Raw genomic sequence first — 25,000 nt, 5'->3', positions numbered from 1 at the left:
CTCTGTCTCTCTCTCTCTATCTCTCCCTCCTCCCCCCCTCTCTCACGATATCTCTCCCTCCCTCTCTATCTCCCTCTCTATCTCTCGCCCCCTCTCTCCCTCCTCCCCCCTCTCTCACGATATCTCTCCCTCCCTCTCTCTCTCTCTCTCTCTCTCTCTCTCTCTCTCTCTCTCTCTCTCTCTCTCTCTCTCTCTCTCTCTCTCTCTCTCTCTCTCTCTCTCTCTCTCTCTCTACTATCTCTGGATGCCACTCTCTCTCTCTCTTCTCTACTTTATCTCTCTCTCTCTCTCTCTCTCTCTCTCTCTCTCTCTCTCTCTCTCTCTCTCTCTCTCTCTCTCTCTCTAGGTGATAACTCTGGAAGGCTGGGTGGACATCATGTACTATGTAATGGATGCTCACTCCTTCTACAACTTCATCTACTTTATATTCCTCATCATCGTGAGTATCTTTATCAGACCACTACAACTAGATTATCAGACCACTACAACGAGATTATCATGACTTTATCAGACCACTACAACTAGATTATCAGACCACAACTAGATTATCAGACCACTACAACTTATCAGACCACTACAACTAGATTATCAGACCACTACAACTAGATTATCAGACCACTACAACTAGATTATCAGACCACTACAACTAGATTATCAGACCACTACAACTAGATTATCAGACCACTACAACTAGATTATCAGACCACTACAACTAGATTATCAGACCAGACCACTACAACTAGATTATCAGACCAGACCACTACAACTAGATTATCAGACCACTACAACTAGATTATCAGACCACTACAACTAGATTATCAGACCACTACAACTAGATTATCAGACCACTACAACTAGATTATCAGACCACTACAACTAGATTATCAGACCACTACAACTAGATTATCAGACCACTAGATTATCAGACCACTACAACTAGATTATCAGACCACTACAACTAGATTATCAGACCACTACAACTAGATTATCAGACCACTACAACTAGATTATCAACCACTAGATTACCACTCAACTAGATTATCAGACCACTACAACTAGATTATCAGACCACTACAACTAGATTATCAGACCACTACAACTAGATTATCAGACCACTACAACTAGATTATCAGACCACTACAACTAGATTATCAGACCACTACAACAGATTATCAGACCACTTTATCAGACCACTACAACTAGATTATCAGACCACTACAACTAGATTATCAGACCACTACAACTAGATTATCAGACCACTACAACTAGATTATCAGACCACTACAACTAGATTATCAGACCACTACAACTAGATTATCAGACCACTACAACTAGATTATCAGACCACTACAACTAGATTATCATGACTTATCAGACCACTACAACTAGATTATCAGACCACTACAACTAGATTATCAGACCACTACAACTAGATTATCAGACCACTACAACTAGATTATCAGACCACTACAACTAGATTATCAGACCACTACAACTAGATTATCACCACTACAACTAGATTATCAGACCACTACAACTTATCAGACCACTTATCAGACCACTACAACTAGATTATCAGACCACTACAACTAGATTATCAGACCACTACAACTAGATTATCAGACCACTACAACTAGATTATCAGACCACTACAACTAGATTATCAGACCACTACAACTAGATTATCAGACCACTACAACTAGATTATCAGACCACTACAACTAGATTATCAGACCACTACAACTAGATTATCAGACCACTACAACTAGATTATCAGACCACTACAACTAGATTATCAGACCACTACAACTAGATTATCAGACCACTACAACTAGATTATCAGACCACTACAACTAGATTATCAGACCACTACAACTAGAATATCAGACCACTACAACTAGATTATCAGACCACTACAACGAGATTATCAGACCACTACAACTAGATTATCAGACCACTACAACTAGATTATCAGACCACTACAACTAGATTATCAGACCACTACAACAACTTATCAGACCACTACAACTCAGACCACTACAACTAGATTATCAGACCACTACAACTAGATTATCAGACCACTACAACTAGATTATCAGACCACTACAACTAGATTATCAGACCACTACAACTAGATTATCAGACCACTACAACTAGATTATCAGACCACTACAACTAGATTATCAGACCACTACAACTAGATTATCAGACCACTACAACTAGATTATCAGACCACTACAACTAGATTATCAACTACAGACACTACAACTAGATTATCAGATTATCAGACCACTACAACTAGATTATCAGACCACTACAACTAGATTATCAGACCACTACAACTAGATTATCAGACCACTACAACTAGATTATCAGACCACTACAACTAGATTATCAGACCACTACAACTAGATTATCAGACCACTACAACTAGATTATCAGACCACTACAACTAGATTATCAGACCACTAACAACTAGATTATCAGACCACTACAACTAGATTATCAGACCACTACAACTAGATTATCAGACCACTACAACTAGATTATCAGACCACTACAACTAGATTATCAGACCACTACAACTAGATTATCAGACCACTACAACTAGATTATCAGACCACTACAACTAGATTATCAGACCACTACAACAGATTATCAGACCACTACAACTAGATTATCAGACCACTACAACTAGATTATCAGACCACTACAACTAGATTATCAGACCACTACAACTAGATTATCAGACCACAACTAGAACTACTACAACTAGATTATCAGACCACTACAACTAGATTATCAGACCACTACAACTAGATTATCAGACCACTACAACTAGATTATCAGACCACTACAACTAGATTATCAGACCAGACCACTACAACTAGATTATCAGACCACTACAACTAGATTATCACTACAACTAGATTATCAGACCACTACAACTAGATTATCAGACCACTACAACTAGATTATCAGACCACTACAACTAGATTATCAGACCACTACAACTAGATTATCAGAACCACTACAACTAGATTATCAGACCACTACAACTAGATTATCAGACCACTACAACTAGATTATCAGACCACTACAACTAGATTATCAGACCACTACAACTAGATTATCAGACCACTACAACTAGATTATCAGACCACTACAACTTATCAGACCACTATCAGACCACTACAACTAGATTATCAGACCACTACAACTAGATTATCAGACCACTACAACTAGATTATCAGACCACTACAACTAGATTATCAGACCACTACAACTAGATTATCAGACCACTACAACTAGATTATCAGACCACTACAACTAGATTATCAGACCACTACAACTAGATTATCATGACTTACAACTAGATTATCAGACCACTACAACTAGATTATCAGACCACTACAACTAGATTATCAGACCACTACTACAACTAGATTATCAGACCACTACAACTAGACCACTACAACTTTATCAGACCACTACAACTAGATTATCAGACCACTACAACTAGATTATCAGACCACTACAACTAGATTATCAGACCACTACAACTAGATTATCAGACCACTACAACTAGATTATCAGACCACTACAACTAGATTATCAGACCACTACAACTAGATTATCAGACCACTACAACTAGATTATCAGACCACTACAACTAGATTATCAGACCACTACAACTAGATTATCAGACCACTACAACTAGATTATCAGACCACTACAACTAGATTATCAGACCACTACAACTAGATTATCATTATCAGACCACTACAACTAGATTATCAGACCACTACAACTAGATTATCAGACCACTACAACTAGATTATCAGACCACTACAACTAGATTATCAACTATTATCAGACCACTACAACTAGATTATCAGACCACTACAACTAGATTATCAGACCACTACAACTAGATTATCAGACCACTACAACTAGATTATCAGACCACTACAACTAGATTATCAGACCACTACAACTAGATTATCAGACCACTACAACTAGATTATTTATCAGACCACTACAACTAGATTATCAGACCACTACAACTAGATTATCAGACCACTACAACTAGATTATCAGACCACTACAACTAGATTATCAGACCACTACAACTAGATTATCAGACCACTACAACTAGATTATCAGACCACTACAACTAGATTATCAGACCACTACAACTAGATTATCAGACCACTACAACTAGATTATCAGACCACTACAACTAGATTATCAGACCACTACAACTAGATTATCAGACCACTACAACTAGATTATCAGACCACTACAACTTAGATTATCAGACCACTACAACTAGATTATCAGACCACTACAACTAGATTATCAGACCACTCAACTAGATTATCACCACTACAACTAGATTATCAGACCACTACAACTAGATTATCAGACCACTACAACTAGATTATCAGACCACTACAACTAGATTATCAGACCACTACAACTAGATTATCAGACCACTACAACTAGATTATCAGACCACTACAACTTATCAGACCACTACATTATCAGACCACTACAACTAGATTATCATTATCAGACCACTACAACTAGATTATCAGACCACTACAACTAGATTATCAGACCACACTACAACTATCAGACCACTTTATCAGACCACTACAACTAGATTATCAGACCACTACAACTAGATTATCAGACCACTACAACTAGATTATCAGACCACTACAACTTTATCAGACCACTACAACTAGATTATCAGACCACTACAACTAGATTATCAGACCACTACAACTAGATTATCAGACCACTACAACTAGATTATCAGACCACTACAACTAGATTATCAGACCACTACAACTAGATTATCAGACCACTACAACTAGATTATCAGACCACTACAACTAGATTATCAGACCACTACAACTAGATTATCAGACAGACCACTACAACTAGATTATCAGACCACTACAACTAGATTATCAGACCACTCAGACCACTACAACTAGATTATCAGACCACCACTACAACTAGATTATCAGACCACTACAACTAGATTATCAGACCACTACAACTAGATTATCAGACCACTACAACTAGATTATCAGACCACTACAACTAGATTATCAGACCACTACAACTAGATTATCAGACCACTACAACTAGATTATCAGACCACTACAACTAGATTATCAGACCACTACAACTAGATTATCAGACCACTACAACTAGATTATCAGACCACTACAACTAGATTATCAGACCACTACAACTAGATTATCAGACCACTACAACTAGATTATCAGACCACTACAACTAGATTATCAGACCACTACAACTAGATTATCAGACCACTACAACTAGATTATCAGACCACTTATCAGACCACTACAACTAGAACTATCAGACCACTACAACTAGATTATCAGACCACTACAACTAGATTATCATGACTTTATCAGACCACTACAACTAGATTATCAGACCACTACAACTAGATTATCAGACCACTACAACTAGATTATCAGACCACTACAACTACAGACCACTACAACTAGATTATCAGACCACTACAACTAGACTACAACTAGATTATCAGACCACTACAACTAGATTATCAGACCACTACAACTAGATTATCAGACCACTACAACTAGATTAGATTATCAGACCACTACAACTAGATTATCAGACCACTACAACTAGATTATCAGACCACTACAACTAGATTATCAGACCACTACAACTAGATTATCAGACCACTACAACTAGATTATCAGACCACTACAACTAGATTATCAGACCACTACAACTAGATTATCAGACCACTTACAACTAGATTATCAGACCACTACAACTTAGATTATCAGACCACTACAACTAGATTATCAGACCACTACAACTAGATTATCAGACCACTACAACTAGATTATCAGACCACTACAACTAGATTATCAGACCACTACAACTAGATTATCAGACCACTACAACTAGATTATCAGACCACTACAACTAGATTATCAGACCACTACAACTAGATTATCAGACCACTACAACTAGATTATCAGACCACTACAACTAGATTATCAGACCACTACAACTAGATTATCAGACCACTACAACTAGATTACTTATCAGACCACTACAACTAGATTATCAGACCACTACAACTAGATTATCAGACCACTACAACTAGATTATCAGACCACTACAACTAGATTATCAGACCACTACAACTAGATTATCAGACCACTACAACTAGATTATCAGACCACTACAACTAGATTATTATCAGACCACTACAACAGATTATCAGACCACTACAACTAGATTATCAGACCACTACAACTAGATTATCAGACCACTACAACTAGATTATCAGACCACTACAACTAGATTATCAGACCACTACAACTAGATTATCAGACCACTACAACTAGATTATCAGACCACTACAACTAGATTATCAGACCACTACAACTAGATTATCAGACCACTACAACTAGATTATCAGACCACTACAACTAGATTATCAGACCACTACAACTAGATTATCAGACCACTACAACTAGATTATCAGACCACTACAACTAGATTATCAGACCACTACAACTTATCAGATTATCAGACCACTACAACTAGATTATCAGACCACTACAACTAGATTATCAGACCACTACAACTAGATTATCAGACCACTACAACTAGATTATCAGACCACTACAACTAGATTATCAGACCACTACAACTAGATTATCAGACCACTACAACTAGATTATCAGACCACTACAACTAGATTATCAGACCACTACAACTTAGATTATCAGACCACTACAACTAGATTATCAGACCACTACAACTAGATTATCAGACCACTACAACTAGATTATCAGATTATCAGACCACTACAACTAGATTATCAGACCACTACAACTAGATTATCAGACCACTACAACTAGATTATCAGACCACTACAACTAGATTATCATGACTTTATCAGACCACTACAACTAGATTATCAGACCACTACAACTAGATTATCAGACCACTACAACTAGACTAGATTATCAGACCACTACAACTAGATTATCAGACCACTACAACTAGATTATCAGACCACTACAACTAGATTATCAGACCACTACAACTAGATTATCAGACCACTACAACTAGATTATCAGACCACTACAACTAGATTATCAGACCACTACAACTAGATTATCAGACCACTACAACTAGATTATCAGACCACTACAACTAGATTATCAGACCACTACAACTAGATTATCAGACCACTACAACTAGATTATCAGACCACTACAACTAGATTATCAGACCACTACAACTAGATTATCAGACCACTACAACTAGATTATCAGACCACTACAACTAGATTATCAGACCACTACAACTAGATTATCAGACCACTACAACTAGATTATCAGACCACTACAACTAGATTATCAGACCACTACAACTAGATTATCAGACCACTACAACTAGATTATCAGACCACTACAACTAGATTATCAGACCACTAACAACTAGATTATCAGACCACTACAACCACTAGATTATCAGACCACTACAACTAGATTATCAGACCACTACAACTAGATTATCAGACCACTACAACTAGATTATCAGACCACTACAACTAGATTATCAGACCACTACAACTAGATTATCAGACCACTACAACTAGATTATCAGACCACTACAACTAGATTATCAGACCACTACAACTAGATTATCAGACCACTACAACTAGATTATCAGACCACTACAACTAGATTATCAGACCACTACAACTAGATTATCAGACCACTACAACTAGATTACAACTAGATTATCAGACCACTACAACTAGATTATCAGACCACTACAACTAGATTATCAGACCACTACAACTAGATTATCAGACCACTACAACTAGATTATCAGACCACTACAACTAGATTATCAGACCACTACAACTAGATTATCAGACCACTACAACTAGATTATCAGACCACTACAACTAGATTATCAGACCACTACAACTAGATTATCAGACCACTACAACTAGATTATCAGATTATCAGACCACTACAACTAGATTATCAGACCACTACAACTAGATTATCAGACCACTACAACTAGATTATCAGACCAGACCACTACAACTAGATTATCAGACCACTACAACTAGATTATCCCACTACAACTAGATTATCAGACCACTACAACTAGATTATCAGACCACTACAACTAGATTATCAGACCACTACAACTAGATTATCAGACCACTACAACTATTATCAGACCACTACAACTAGATTATCAGACCACTACAACTAGATTATCAGACCACTACAACTAGATTATCAGACCACTACAACTAGAATATCAGACCACTACAACTAGATTATCAGACCACTACAACGAGATTATCATGACTTTATCAGACCACTACAACTAGATTATCAGACCACTACAACTAGATTATCAGACCACTACAACTAGATTATCAGACCACTACAACTAGATTATCAGACCACTACAACTAGATTATCAGACCACTACAACTAGATTATCAGACCACTACAACTAGATTATCAGACCACTACAACTAGATTATCATGACTTTATCAGACCACTACAACTAGATTATCAGACCACTACAACTAGATTATCATGACTTTATCAGACCACTACAACTAGATTATCAGACCACTACAACTAGATTATCAGACCACAGACCACTACAACTAGATTATCAGATTATCCACTACAACTAGATTATCAGACCACTACAACTAGATTATCAGACCACTACAACTAGATTATCAGACCACTACAACTAGATTATCAGACCACTACAACTAGATTATCAGACCAGACCACTACAACTAGATTATCAGACCACTACAACTAGATTATCAGACCACTACAACTAGATTATCAGACCACTACAACTAGATTATCAGACCACTTACAACTAGATTATCAGACCACTACAACTAGATTATCAGACCACTACAACTAGATTATCAGACCACTACAACTAGATTATCAGACCACTTAGATTATCAGACCACTACAACTACAGACCACTTATCAGACCACTACAACTAGATTATCAGACCACTACAACTAGATTATCAGACCACTACAACTAGATTATCAGACCACTACAACTAGATTATCAGACCACTACAACTAGATTATCAGACCACTACAACTAGATTATCAGACCACTACAACTAGATTATCAGACCACTACAACTAGATTATCAGACCACTACAACTAGATTATCAGACCACTACAACTAGATTATCAGACCACTACAACTAGATTATCAGACCACTACAACTAGATTATCAGACCACTACAACTAGATTATCAGACCACTACAACTAGATTATCAGACCACTACAACTAGATTATCACAACTAGATTATCAGACCACTTAGATTATCAGACCACTACAACTAGATTATCAGACCACTACAACTAGATTATCAACTAGATTATCAGACACTACAACTAGATTATCAGACCACTACAACTAGATTATCAGACCACTACAACTAGATTATCAGACCACTACAACTAGATTATCAGACCACTACAACTAGATTATCAGACCACTACAACTAGATTATCAGACCACTACAACTAGATTATCAGACCACTACAACTAGATTATCAGACCACTACAACTAGATTATCAGACCACTACAACTAGATTATCAGACCACTACAACTAGATTATCAGACCACTACAACTAGATTATCAGACCACTACAACTAGATTATCAACTACAACTAGATTATCAGACCACTACAACTAGATTATCAGACCACTACAACTAGATTATCAGACCACTACAACTAGATTATCAGACCACTACAACAGATTATCAGACCACTTATCAGACCACTACAACTAGATTATCAGACCACTACAACTAGATTATCAGACCACTACAACTAGATTATCAGACCACTACAACTAGATTATCAGACCACTACATTTATCAGACCACTACAACTAGATTATCAGACCACTACAACTAGATTATCAGACCACTACAACTAGATTATCAGACCACTACAACTAGATTATCAGACCACTACAACTAGATTATCAGACCACTACAACTAGATTATCAGACCACTACAACTAGATTATCAGACCACTACAACTAGATTATCAGACCACTACAACTAGATTATCAGACCACTACAACTAGATTATCAGACCACTACAACTAGATTATCAGACCACTACAACTAGATTATCAGACCACTACAACTAGATTATCAGACCACTACAACTAGATTATCATAGATTATCAGACCACTACAACTAGATTATCAGACCACTACAACTAGATTATCAGACCACTACAACTAGATTATCAGACCACTACAACCAGATTATCAGACCACTACAACAGACCAGATTATCAGACCACTACAACTAGATTATCAGACCACTACAACTAGATTATCAGACCACTGACTTTATCAGACCACTACAACTAGATTATCAGACCACTACAACTAGATTATCAGACCACTACAACTAGAACTATCAGACCACTACAACTAGATTATCAGACCACTACAACTAGATTATCAGACCACTACAACTAGATTATCAGACCACTACAACTAGATTATCAGACCACTACAACTAGATTATCAGACCACTACAACTAGATTATCAGACCACTACAACTAGATTATCAGACCACTACAACTAGATTATTAGACCACTACAACTAGATTATCAGACCACTACAACTAGATTATCAGACCACTACAACTAGATTATCAGACCACTACAACTAGATTATCATCCACTACAACTAGATTATCAGACCACTACAACTAGATTATCAGACCACTACAACCACTACAACTAGATTATCAGACTTTTATCAGACCACTACAACTAGATTATCAGACCACTACAACTAGATTATCAGACCACTACAACTAGATTATCAGACCACTACAACTAGATTATCATGACTTTATCAGACCACTACAACTAGATTATCAGACCACTACAACGAGATTATCAGACCACTACAACTAGAATATCAGACCACTACAACTAGATTATCAGACCACTACAACTAGATTATCAGACCACTACAACTAGATTATCAGACCACTACAACTAGATTATCAGACCACTACAACTAGATTATCAGACCACTACAACTAGATTATCAGACCACTACAACTAGATTATCAGACCACTACAACTAGATTATCAGACCACTACAACTAGAATATCAGACCACTACAACTAGATTATCAGACCACTACAACTAGATTATCATGACTTTATCAGACCACTACAACTAGATTATCAGACCACTACAACTAGATTATCATGACTTTATCAGACCACTACAACTAGATTATCAGACCACTACAACTAGATTATCAGACCACTACAACGGGATTATCAGACCACTACAACTTTAGATTATCAGACCACTACAACTAGATTATCAGACCACTACAACTAGATTATCAGACCACTACAACTAGATTATCAGACCACTACAACTAGATTATCAGACCACTACAACAGATTATCAGACCACTACAACTAGATTATCAGACCACTACAACTAGATTATCAGACCACTACAACTAGATTATCAGACCACTACAACTAGATTATCAGACCACTACAACTAGATTATCAGACCACTACAACTAGATTATCAGACCACTACAACTAGATTATCAGACCACTACAACTAGATTATCAGACCACTACAACTAGATTATCAGACCACTACAACTAGATTATCAGACCACTACAACTAGATTATCAGACCACTACAACTAGATTATCAGACCACTACAACTAGATTATCAGACCACTACAACTTATCAGATTATCAACTAGATTATCAGACCACTACAACTAGATTATCAGACCACTACAACTAGATTATCAGACCACTACAACTAGATTACATCAGACCACTACAACTAGATTATCAGACCACTACAACTAGATTATCAGACCACTACAACTAGATTATCAGACCACTACAACTAGATTATCAGACCACTACAACTAGATTATCAACCACTACAACTAGATTATCAGACCACTACAACTAGATTATCAGACCACTACAACTAGATTATCAGACCACTACAACTTATCAGACCACTACAACTAGATTATCAGACCACTACAACTAGATTATCAGACCACTACAACTAGATTATCAGACCACTCAGACCACTACAACTAGATTATCAGACCACTACAACTAGATTATCAGACCACTACAACTAGATTATCAGACCACTACAACTAGATTATCAGACCACTACAACTAGATTATCATGACTTTATCAGACCACTACAACTAGATTATCAGACCACTACAACTAGATTATCAGACCACTACAACTAGATTATCAGACCACTACAACTAGATTATCAGACCACTACAACTAGATTATCAGACCACTACAACTAGATTATCAGACCACTACAACTAGATTATCAGACCACTACAACTAGATTATCAGACCACTACAACTAGATTATCAGACCACTACAACTAGATTATCAGACCACTACAACTAGATTATCAGACCACTACAACTAGATTATCAGACCACAACTAGATTATCAGACCACTAGAACTATTATCAGACCACTACAACTAGATTATCAGACCACTACAACTAGAATATCAGACCACTACAACTAGATTATCAGACCACTACAACTAGATTATCATGACTTTATCAGACCACTACAACTTAGATTATCAGACCACTACAACTAGATTATCAGACCAGACCACTACAACTAGATTATCAGACCACTACAACTAGATTATCAGACCACTACAACTAGATTATCAGACCACTACAACTAGATTATCAGACCACTACAACTAGATTATCAGACCACTACAACTAGATTATCATGACTTTATCAGACCACTACAACTAGATTATCAGACCACTACAACTAGATTATCAGACCACTACAACTAGATTATCAGACCACTACAACTAGATTATCAGACCACTACAACTAGATTATCAGACCACTACAACTAGATTATTAGACCACTACAACTAGATTATCAGACCACTACAACTAGATTATCAGACCACCACTACAACTAGATTATCAGACCACTACAACTAGAATCATCAGATTATCAGACCACAACTAGATTATCAGACCACTACAACGAGATTATCATGACTTTATCAGACCACTACAACTAGATTATCAGACCACTACAACTAGATTATCAGACCACTACAACTAGATTATCAGACCACTACAACTAGATTATCATGACTTTATCAGACCACTACAACTAGATTATCAGACCACTACAACTAGATTATCAGACCACTACAACTAGATTATCAGACCACTACAACTAGATTATCAGACCACTACAACTAGATTATCAGACCACTACAACTAGATTATCAGACCACTACAACTATATTATCAGACCACTACAACTAGATTATCAGACCACTACAACTAGATTATCAGACCACTACAACTAGATTATCAGACCACTACAACTAGATTATCAGACCACTACAACTAGATTATCAGACCACTACAACTAGATTATCAGACCACTACAACTAGATTATCAGACCACTACAACTAGAATATCAGACCACTACAACTAGATTATCAGACCACTACAACGAGATTATCATGACTTTATCAGACCACTACAACTAGATTATCAGACCACTACAACTAGATTATCAGACCACTACAACTAGATTATCAGACCACTACAACTAGATTATCATGACTTTATCAGACCACTACAACTAGATTATCAGACCACTACAACGAGATTATCAGACCACTACAACTAGAATATCAGACCACTACAACTAGATTATCAGACCACTACAACTAGATTATCAGACCACTACAACTAGATTATCAGACCACTACAACTATATTATCAGACCACTACAACTAGATTATCAGACCACTACAACTAGATTATCAGACCACTACAACTAGAATATCAGACCACTACAACTAGATTATCAGACCACTACAACTAGATTATCAGACCACTACAACTAGATTATCAGACCACTACAACTAGAATATCAGACCACTACAACTAGATTATCAGACCACTACAACGAGATTATCATGACTTTATCAGACCACTACAACTAGATTATCAGACCACTACAACTAGATTATCAGACCACTACAACTAGATTATCAGACCACTACAACTAGATTATCAGACCACTACAACTAGATTATCAGACCACTACAACTGGATTATCATGACTTTATCAGACCACTACAACTAGATTATCATGACTTTATCAGACCACTACAACGAGATTATCATGACTTTATCAGACCACTACAACTAGATTATCAGACCACTACAACTAGATTATCAGACCACTACAACTAGATTATCATGACTTTATCAGACCACTACAACTAGATTATCAGACCACTACAACGAGATTATCAGACCACTACAACTAGATTATCAGACCACTACAACGAGATTATCAGACCACTACAACTAGATTATCAGACCACTACAACTAGAATATCAGACCACTACAACTAGATTATCAGACCACTACAACTAGATTATCAGACCACTACAACTAGATTATCAGACCACTACAACTAGATTATCAGACCACTACAACTAGATTATCAGACCACTACAACTAGATTATCAGACCACTACAACTAGATTATCAGACCACTACAACTAGATTATCAGACCACTACAACTAGATTATCAGACCACTACAACTAGATTATCAGACCACTACAACTAGATTATCAGACCACTACAACTAGATTATCATGACTTTATCAGACCACTACAACTAGATTATCAGACCACTACAACTAGATTATCAGACCACTACAACTAGATTATCATGACTTTATCAGACCACTACAACTAGATTATCATGACTTTATCAGACCACTACAACTAGATTATCAGACCACTACAACTAGATTATCAGACCACTACAACGGGATTATCAGACCACTATAACTAGATTATCAGACCACTACAACTAGATTATCAGACCACTACAACTAGATTATCAGACCACTACAACTAGATTATCAGACCACTACAACTGGATTATCAGACCACTACAACTGGATTATCAGACCACTACAACTAGATTATCATGACTTTATCAGACCACTACAACTAGATTATCAGACCACTACAACTAGATTATCAGACCACTACAACTAGATTATCAGACCACTACAACTAGATTATCAGACCACTACAACTAGAATATCATGACTTTATCAGACCACTACAACTAGATTATCATGACTTTATCAGACCACTACAACTGGATTATCAGACCACTACAACTGGATTATCAGACCACTACAACTAGATTATCATGACTTTATCAGACCACTACAACTAGATTATCATGACTTTATCAGACCACTACAACTGGATTATCAGACCACTACAACTGGATTATCAGACCACTACAACTGGATTATCAGACCACTACAACTAGATTATCAGACCACTACAACTAGATTATCAGACCACTACAACTAGATTATCAGACCACTACAACTAGATTATCAGACCACTACAACTAGATTATCAGACCACTACAACTAGATTATCAGACCACTACAACTAGATTATCAGACCACTACAACTAGATTATCAGACCACTACAACGAGGATTCAACTCCAGACAAACCAACTAGATTATCAGACCACTACAACTAGGATTCAACTCCAGACAAACCAACTAGATTATCAGACCACTACAACTAGGATTCAACTCCAGACAAACCAACTAGATTATCAGACCACTACAACTAGGATTCAACTCCAGACAAACCAACTAGATTATCAGACCACTACAACTAGGATTCAACTCCAGACAAACCAACTAGATTATCAGACCACTACAACTAGGATTCAACTCCAGACAAACCGACTAGATTATCAGACCACTACAACTAGGATTCAACTCCAGACAAATCGACTAGATTATCAGACCACTACAACTAGGATTCAACTCCAGACAAACCGACTAGATTATCAGACCACGACAACTAGGATTCAACTCCAGACAAACCGACTAGATTATCAGACCACTAAAACTGGATTATCATGACTTTATCAGACCACTACAACTAGATTATCAGACCACTACAACTGAATTATCATGACTTTATCAGACCACTACAACTAGATTATCAGACCACTACAACTAGATTATCATGACTTTATCAGACCATTACAACTAGATTATCAGACCACTACAACTAGATTATCAGACCACTACAACTAGATTATCAGACCACTACAACTGGATTATCATGACTTTATCAGACCACTACAACTAGATTATCAGACCACTACAACGAGATTATCATGACTTTATCAGACCATTACAACTAGATTATCAGACCACTACAACTAGATTATCAGACCACTACAACTAGATTATCAGACCACTACAACTAGATTATCAGACCACTACAACTAGATTATCAGACCACTACAACTAGATTATCAGACCACTACAACTAGATTATCAGACCACTACAACTAGATTATCAGACCACTACAACTGGATTATCATGACTTTATCAGACCACTACAACTAGATTATCATGACTTTATCAGACCACTACAACTAGATTATCATGACTTTATCAGACCACTACAACTAGATTATCAGACCACTACAACTAGATTATCAGACCACTACAACTAGATTATCAGACCACTACAACTGGATTATCATGACTTTATCAGACGACTTCTGAAAGTTTGTTGTCAACTTGTATCTGTATTTATAAATAGCATTGATTAGGTCTACACCAAACTCATGTTGATTAGGTAGGTCTACACCAAACTCATGTTGATTAGGTAGGTCTACACCAAACTCATGTTGATTAGGTCTACACCAAACTCATGTTGATTAGGTCTACACCAAACTCATGTTGATTAGGTAGGTCTACACCAAACTCATGTTGATTAGGTAGGTCTACACCAAACTCATGTTGATTAGGTCTACACCAAACTCATGTTGATTAGGTCTACACCAAACTCATGTTGATTAGGTAGGTCTACACCAAACTCATGTTGATTAGGTAGGTCTACACCAAACTCATGTTGATTAGGTAGGTCTACACCAAACTCATGTTGATTAGGTAGGTCTACACCAAACTCATGTTGATTAGGTAGGTCTACACCAAACTCATGTTGATTAGGTCTACACCAAACTCATGTTGATTAGGTCTACACCAAACTCATGTTGATTAGGTCTACACCAAACTCATGTTGATTAGGTCTACACCAAACTCATGTTGATTAGGTAGGTCTACACCAAACTCATGTTGATTAGGTCTACACCAAACTCATGTTGATTAGGTAGGTCTACACCAAACTCATGTTGATTAGGTCTACACCAAACTCATGTTGATTAGGTCTACACCAAACTCATGTTGATTAGGTAACACCAAACTCATGTTGATTAGGTCTACACCAAACTCATGTTGATTAGGTCTACACCAAACTCATGTTGATTAGGTAGGTCTACACCAAACTCATGTTGATTAGGTCTACACCAAACTCATGTTGATTAGGTAGGTCTACACCAAACTCATGTTGATTAGGTCTACACCAAACTCATGTTGATTAGGTAGGTCTACACCAAACTCATGTTGATTAGGTCTACACCAAACTCATGTTGATTAGGTCTACACCAAACTCATGTTGATTAGGTCTACACCAAACTCATGTTGATTAGGTCTACACCAAACTCATGTTGATTAGGTAGGTCTACACCAAACTCATGTTGATTAGGTAGGTCTACACCAAACTCATGTTGATTAGGTAGGTCTACACCAAACTCATGTTGATTAGGTAGGTCTACACCAAACTCATGTTGATTAGGTAGGTCTACACCAAACTCATGTTGATTAGGTCTACACCAAACTCATGTTGATTAGGTCTACACCAAACTCATGTTGATTAGGTCTACACCAAACTCATGTTGATTAGGTAGGTCTACACCAAACTCATGTTGATTAGGTAGGTCTACACCAAACTCATGTTGATTAGGTAGGTCTACACCAAACTCATGTTGATTAGGTCTACACCAAACTCATGTTGATTAGGTAGGTCTACACCAAACTCATGTTGATTAGGTAGGTCTACACCAAACTCATGTTGATTAGGTCTACACCAAACTCATGTTGATTAGGTCTACACCAAACTCATGTTGATTAGGTCTACACCAAACTCATGTTGATTAGGTCTACACCAAACTCATGTTGATTAGGTAGGTCTACACCAAACTCATGTTGATTAGGTAGGTCTACACCAAACTCATGTTGATTAGGTAGGTCTACACCAAACTCATGTTGATTAGGTAGGTCTACACCAAACTCATGTTGATTAGGTCTACACCAAACTCATGTTGATTAGGTAGGTCTACACCAAACTCATGTTGATTAGGTCTACACCAAACTCATGTTGATTAGGTCTACACCAAACTCATGTTGATTAGGTCTACACCAAACTCATGTTGATTAGGTCTACACCAAACTCATGTTGATTAGGTAGGTCTACACCAAACTCATGTTGATTAGGTAGGTCTACACCAAACTCATGTTGATTAGGTAGGTCTACACCAAACTCATGTTGATTAGGTAGGTCTACACCAAACTCATGTTGATTAGGTCTACACCAAACTCATGTTGATTAGGTCTACACCAAACTCATGTTGATTAGGTCTACACCAAACTCATGTTGATTAGGTCTACACCAAACTCATGTTGATTAGGTCTACACCAAACTCATGTTGATTAGGTCTACACCAAACTCATGTTGATTAGGTCTACACCAAACTCATGTTGATTAGGTAGGTCTACACCAAACTCATGTTGATTAGGTAGGTCTACACCAAACTCATGTTGATTAGGTCTACACCAAACTCATGTTGATTAGGTCTACACCAAACTCATGTTGATTAGGTCTACACCAAACTCATGTTGATTAGGTCTACACCAAACTCATGTTGATTAGGTCTACACCAAACTCATGTTGATTAGGTCTACACCAAACTCATGCTGATTAGGTCTACACCAAACTCATGTTGATTAGGTCTACACCAAACTCATGTTGATTAGGTCTACACCAAACTCATGTTGATTAGGTCTACACCAAACTCATGTTGATTAGGTAGGTCTACACCAAACTCATGTTGATTAGGTCTACACCAAACTCATGTTGATTAGGTCTACACCAAACTCATGTTGATTAGGTCTACACCAAACTCATGTTGATTAGGTAGGTCTACACCAAACTCATGTTGATTAGGTAGGTCTACACCAAACTCATGTTGATTAGGTACGTCTACACCAAACTCATGTTGATTAGGTCTACACCAAACTCATGTTGATTAGGTAGGTCTACACCAAACTCATGTTGATTAGGTAGGTCTACACCAAACTCATGTTGATTAGGTCTACACCAAACTCATGTTTATTAGGTAGGTCTACACCAAACTCATGTTGATTAGGTAGGTCTACACCAAACTCATGTTGATTAGGTCTACACCAAACTCATGTTGATTAGGTCTACACCAAACTCATGTTGATTAGGTAGGTCTACACCAAACTCATGTTGATTAGGTAGGTCTACACCAAACTCATGTTGATTAGGTAGGTCTACACCAAACTCATGTTGATTAGGTCTACACCAAACTCATGTTGATTAGGTAGGTCTACACCAAACTCATGTTGATTAGGTAGGTCTACACCAAACTCATGTTGATTAGGTAGGTCTACACCAAACTCATGTTGATTAGGTAGGTCTACACCAAACTCATGTTGATTAGGTAGGTCTACACCAAACTCATGTTGATTAGGTCTACACCAAACTCATGTTGATTAGGTAGGTCTACACCAAACTCATGTTGATTAGGTCTACACCAAACTCATGTTGATTAGGTCTACACCAAACTCATGTTGATTAGGTCTACACCAAACTCATGTTGATTAGGTCTACACCAAACTCATGTTGATTGGGTCTACACCAAACTCATGTTGATTGGTCGGCATGTTAGGGTTGGTAACAGGCTGATTGGTCAGCATGTTAGGGTTGGTAACAGGCTGATTGGTCGGCATGTTAGGGTTGGTAACAGGCTGATTGGTCGGCATGTTAGGGTTGGTAACAGGCTGATTGGTCAGCATGTTAGGGTTGGTAACAGGCTGATTGGTCGGCATGTTAGGGTTGGTAACAGGCTGATTGGTCGGCATGTTAGGGTTGGTTACAGGCTGATTGGTCGGCATGTTAGGGTTGGTAACAGGCTGATTGGTCAGCATGTTAGGGTTGGTAACAGGCTGATTGGTCGGCATGTTAGGGTTGGTAACAGGCTGATTGGTCGGCATGTTAGGGTTGGTAACAGGCTGATTGGTCGGCATGTTGGGGTTGGTAACAGGCTGATTGGTCGGCATGTTGGGGTTGGTAACAGGCTGATTGGTCGGCATGTTGGGGTTGGTAACAGGCTGATTGGTCAGCATGTTAGGGTTGGTAACAGGCTGATTGGTCGGCATGTTGGGGTTGGTAACAGGCTGATTGGTCAGCATGTTGGGGTTGGTAACAGGCTGATTGGTCAGCATGTTAGGGTTGGTAACAGGCTGATTGGTCGGCATGTTAGGGTTGGTAACAGGCTGATTGGTCGGCATGTTAGGGTTGGTAACAGGCTGATTGGTCGGCATGTTAGGGTTGGTAACAGGCTGATTGGTCGGCATGTTAGGGTTGGTAACAGGCTGATTGGTCGGCTATGAGCCAGTAAAGAGGGCTTTACTATTCTTAGGGAGCAGAATGACTTTAGCTTCCCTCCAGGCCTGAAGGAACATACTTTCTAGTAGGCTTGGATTGAAGCTGTGGCAAACAGGAGTGGCAATATAGTCCACTATTATCCTCAGTAAGTTTCCATCTAGATTGTCAGACCCTGGTGGCTTGTCATTGTTGATAGATAACAATCATTTTTTTTCACTTCTTCCACATTCCGTTTACGTAATTAAAAATTACAATGCTTGTCTTTCATAATTTGGTCCGATACACTTGGATGTTTAGTGTCAGCGTTTGTTGCTGGCATGTCATGTCTGAGTCTGCTAATGCTTGTCTTTCATAATTTGGTCCGATATACTTGGATGTTTAGTGTCAGCGTTTGTTGCTGGCATGTCATGTCTGAGTCTGCTAATGCTTGTCTTTCATAATTTGGTCCGATATACTTGGATGTTTAGTGTCAGCGTTTGTTGCTGGCATGTCATGCCTGAGTCTGCTAATGCTTGTCTTTCATAATTTGGTCCGATATACTTGGATGTTTAGTGTCAGCGTTTGTTGCTGGCATGTCATGTCTGAGTCTGCTAATGCTTGTCTTTCATAATTTGGTCAGATACACTTGGATGTTTAGTGTCAGCGTTTGTTGCTGGCATGTCATGCCTGAGTCTGCTGAAATTTTTTTAAAAGTTATTGCCAATATCAGTGTGTTTTGTGATGAATGAGCATCTGATTCAATGAATGATGGAGCTGAGTTTGCCTTTTTGCCCAAAATGTAATTGAATGCTTTTTATCATCATACTTTCTGTCATTTATCTTTGTTTCATAGTTTAGTTTCTTCTTCTTTTTATTCAGTTTAGTCACATGATTTCTCAGTTTGCAGGACGTTGGCCAATCGGTTGACAGCCAATCGGTTGACAGCCAATCGGTTGACAGCCAATCGGTTGACAGCCAATCGGTGGACAGCCAATCGGTGGACAGCCAATCGGTTGACAGCTAATCGGTTGACAGCCAGACTTATTTGCCATGTCTTTTGCATCATCCTTCTCAACAATTATTTTAATTCCTCACCAATCAAAGGGGATTTAACCGCTTTTACAGTCATTTTCTTAACTGGAATAAGCAATTACATAAACGTGTGTGAAGAGCAGCGTCTGTTTGCTCCTCATTACACACCACAGACCAGCAGCGTCTGGTTGCTCCTCATTACACACCACAGACCAGCAGCGTCTGGTTGCTCCTCATTACACACCACAGACCAGCAGCGTCTGGTTGCTCCTCATTACACACCACAGACCAGCAGCGTCTGGTTGCTCCTCATTACACACCACAGACCAGCAGTGTCTGGTTGCTCCTCATTACACACCACAGACCAGCATCGTCTGGTTGCTCCTCATTACACACCACAGACCACAGACCAGCAGCGTCTGGTTGCTCCTCATTACACACCACAGACCAACAGCGTCTGGTTGCTCCTCATTACACACCACAGACCAGCAGCGTCTGGTTGCTCCTCATTACACACCACAGACCAGCAGCGTCTGGTTGCTCCTCATTACACACCACAGACCAGCAGCGTCTGGTTGCTCCTCATTACACACCACAGACCAGCAGCGTCTGGTTGCTCCTCATTACAGACCACAGACCAGCAGCGTCTGGTTGCTCCTCATTACACACCACAGACCAGCAGCGTCTGGTTGCTCCTCATTACACCACAGACCAGCAGCGTCTGGTTGCTCCTCATTACACACCACAGACCAGCAGCGTCTGGTTGCTCCTCATTACACACCACACACCACAGACTAGCAGTGTCTAGGTGCTCCTCATTACACACCACAGACCAGCAGCATCTGGTTGCTCCTCATTACACACCACAGACCAGCAGTGTCTGGTTGCTCCTCATTACACACCACAGACCAGCAGTGTCTGGTTGCTCCTCATTACACACCACAGACCAGCAGCATCTGGTTCCTCCTCATTACACACCACAGACCAGCAGTGTCTGGTTGCTCCTCATTACACACCACAGACCAGCAGCGTCTGGTTGCTCCTCATTACACCACAGACCAGCAGCGTCTGGTTGCTCCTCATTACACAACACAGACCAGCAGCGTCTGTTTGCTCCTCATTACACACCACAGACCAGCAGTGTCTGGTTGCTCCTCATTACACACCACAGACCAGCAGCGTCTGGTTGCTCCTCATTAGACACCACAGACCAGCAGCGTCTGGTTGCTCCTCATTAGACACCACAGACCAGCAGCGTCTGGTTGCTCCTCATTACACACCACAGACCAGCAGCGTCTGGTTGCTCCTCATTACACACCACAGACCAGCAGCGTCTGGTTGCTCCTCATTACACACCACAGACCAGCAGCGTCTGGTTGCTCCTCATTACACCACAGACCAGCAGCGTCTGGTTGCTCCTCATTACACAACACAGACCAGCAGCGTCTGTTTGCTCCTCATTACACACCACAGACCAGCAGTGTCTGGTTGCTCCTCATTACACACCACAGACCAGCAGCGTCTGGTTGCTCCTCATTACACACCACAGACCAGCAGCGTCTGGTTGCTCCTCATTAGACACCACAGACCAGCAGCGTCTGGTTGCTCCTCATTACACACCACAGACCAGCAGCGTCTGGTTGCTCCTCATTACACACCACAGACCAGCAGCGTCTGGTTGCTCCTCATTACACACCACACACCACATACTAGCAGTGTCTAGGTGCTCCTCATTACACACCACACACAACAGACTAGCAGTGTCTAGGTGCTCCTCATTACACACCACAGACCAACAAATGTTCTTCACATCAACAACATATGAATCACTACAAAACGTATTGTATGACCTCTTATACACTATATTAGGCCCAGCCTGTCCTCTTATACACTATATTAGGCCCAGCCTGACCTCTTATACACTATATTAGGCCCAGCCTGTCCTCTTATACACTATATTAGGCCCAGCCTGTCCTCTTATACACTATATTAGGCCCAGCCTGTCCTCTTATACACTATATTAGGCCCAGCCTGACCTCTTATACACTATATTAGGCCCAGCCTGACCTCTTATACACTAGATTAGGCCAAGCCTGACCTCTTATTCACTATATTAGGCCCAGCCTGTCCTCTTATACACTATATTAGGCCCAGCCTGTCCTCTTATACACTATATTAGGCCCAGCCTGTCCTCTTATACACTATATTAGGCCCAGCCTGTCCTCTTATACACTATATTAGGCCCAGCCTGTCCTCTTATACACTATATTAGGCCCAGCCTGACCTCTTATACACTATATTAGGCCCAGCCTGTCCTCTTATACACTATATTAGGCCCAGCCTGTCCTCTTATACACTATATTAGGCCCAGCCTGTCCTCTTATACACTATATTAGGCCCAGCCTGTCCTCTTATACACTATATTAGGCCCAGCCTGACCTCTTATACACTATATTAGGCCCAGCCTGACCTCTTATACACTATATTAGGCCCAGCCTGTCCTCTTATACACTATATTAGGCCCAGCCTGACCTCTTATACACTATATTAGGCCCAGCCTGTCCTCTTATACACTATATTAGGCCCAGCCTGTCCTCTTATACACTATATTAGGCCCAGCCTGACCTCTTATACACTATATTAGGCCCAGCCTGACCTCTTATACACTATATTAGGCCCAGCCTGACCTCTTATACACTATATTAGGCCCAACCTGACCTCTTATACACTATATTAGGCCCAGCCTGACCTCTTATACACTATATTAGGCCCAGCCTGTCCTCTTATACACTATATTAGGCCCAGCCTGACCTCTTATACACTATATTAGGCCCAGCCTGTCCTCTTATACACTATATTAGGCCCAGCCTGTCCTCTTATACACTATATTAGGCCCAGCCTGACCTCTTATACACTATATTAGGCCCAGCCTGTCCTCTTATACACTATATTAGGCCCAGCCTTTGGATCTTTGGCTACTAAATTGTGATCACTACATCTGAAGACTCTAGATACTGCTTTCAAGCTAATTTCTGCAGCATTATTAAAGATGTGATCAGTACATGTTGATGATTTCATTCCTGTGCTGTTTGTA

General features: G+C 39.1%; 1 protein-coding gene across 1 annotated transcript in view; it reads left to right on the top strand.

The window, feature by feature from the left end:
• The window catches only part of LOC124020997 (voltage-dependent T-type calcium channel subunit alpha-1H-like), a gene marked incomplete at its 3' end in the record, with an annotated part of 212,184 nt that overhangs the window by 128,943 nt on the left and 58,241 nt on the right, over window positions 1-25,000 (top strand). Inside the window, 1 exon segment of the mRNA XM_046336312.1 lies at window positions 347-439. Within this exon segment, the coding sequence (XP_046192268.1) occupies window positions 347-439 (93 nt within the window).

The sequence above is a fragment of the Oncorhynchus gorbuscha genome, unplaced genomic scaffold (genome assembly GCF_021184085.1).
Source record: "Oncorhynchus gorbuscha isolate QuinsamMale2020 ecotype Even-year unplaced genomic scaffold, OgorEven_v1.0 Un_scaffold_1016, whole genome shotgun sequence".
NCBI classification, from domain to species: Eukaryota; Metazoa; Chordata; class Actinopteri; order Salmoniformes; family Salmonidae; genus Oncorhynchus; species Oncorhynchus gorbuscha.
The sequence above is the reverse complement of the archived record's forward strand: the minus strand, read 5'-3'. Positions and strand labels throughout refer to the sequence as shown.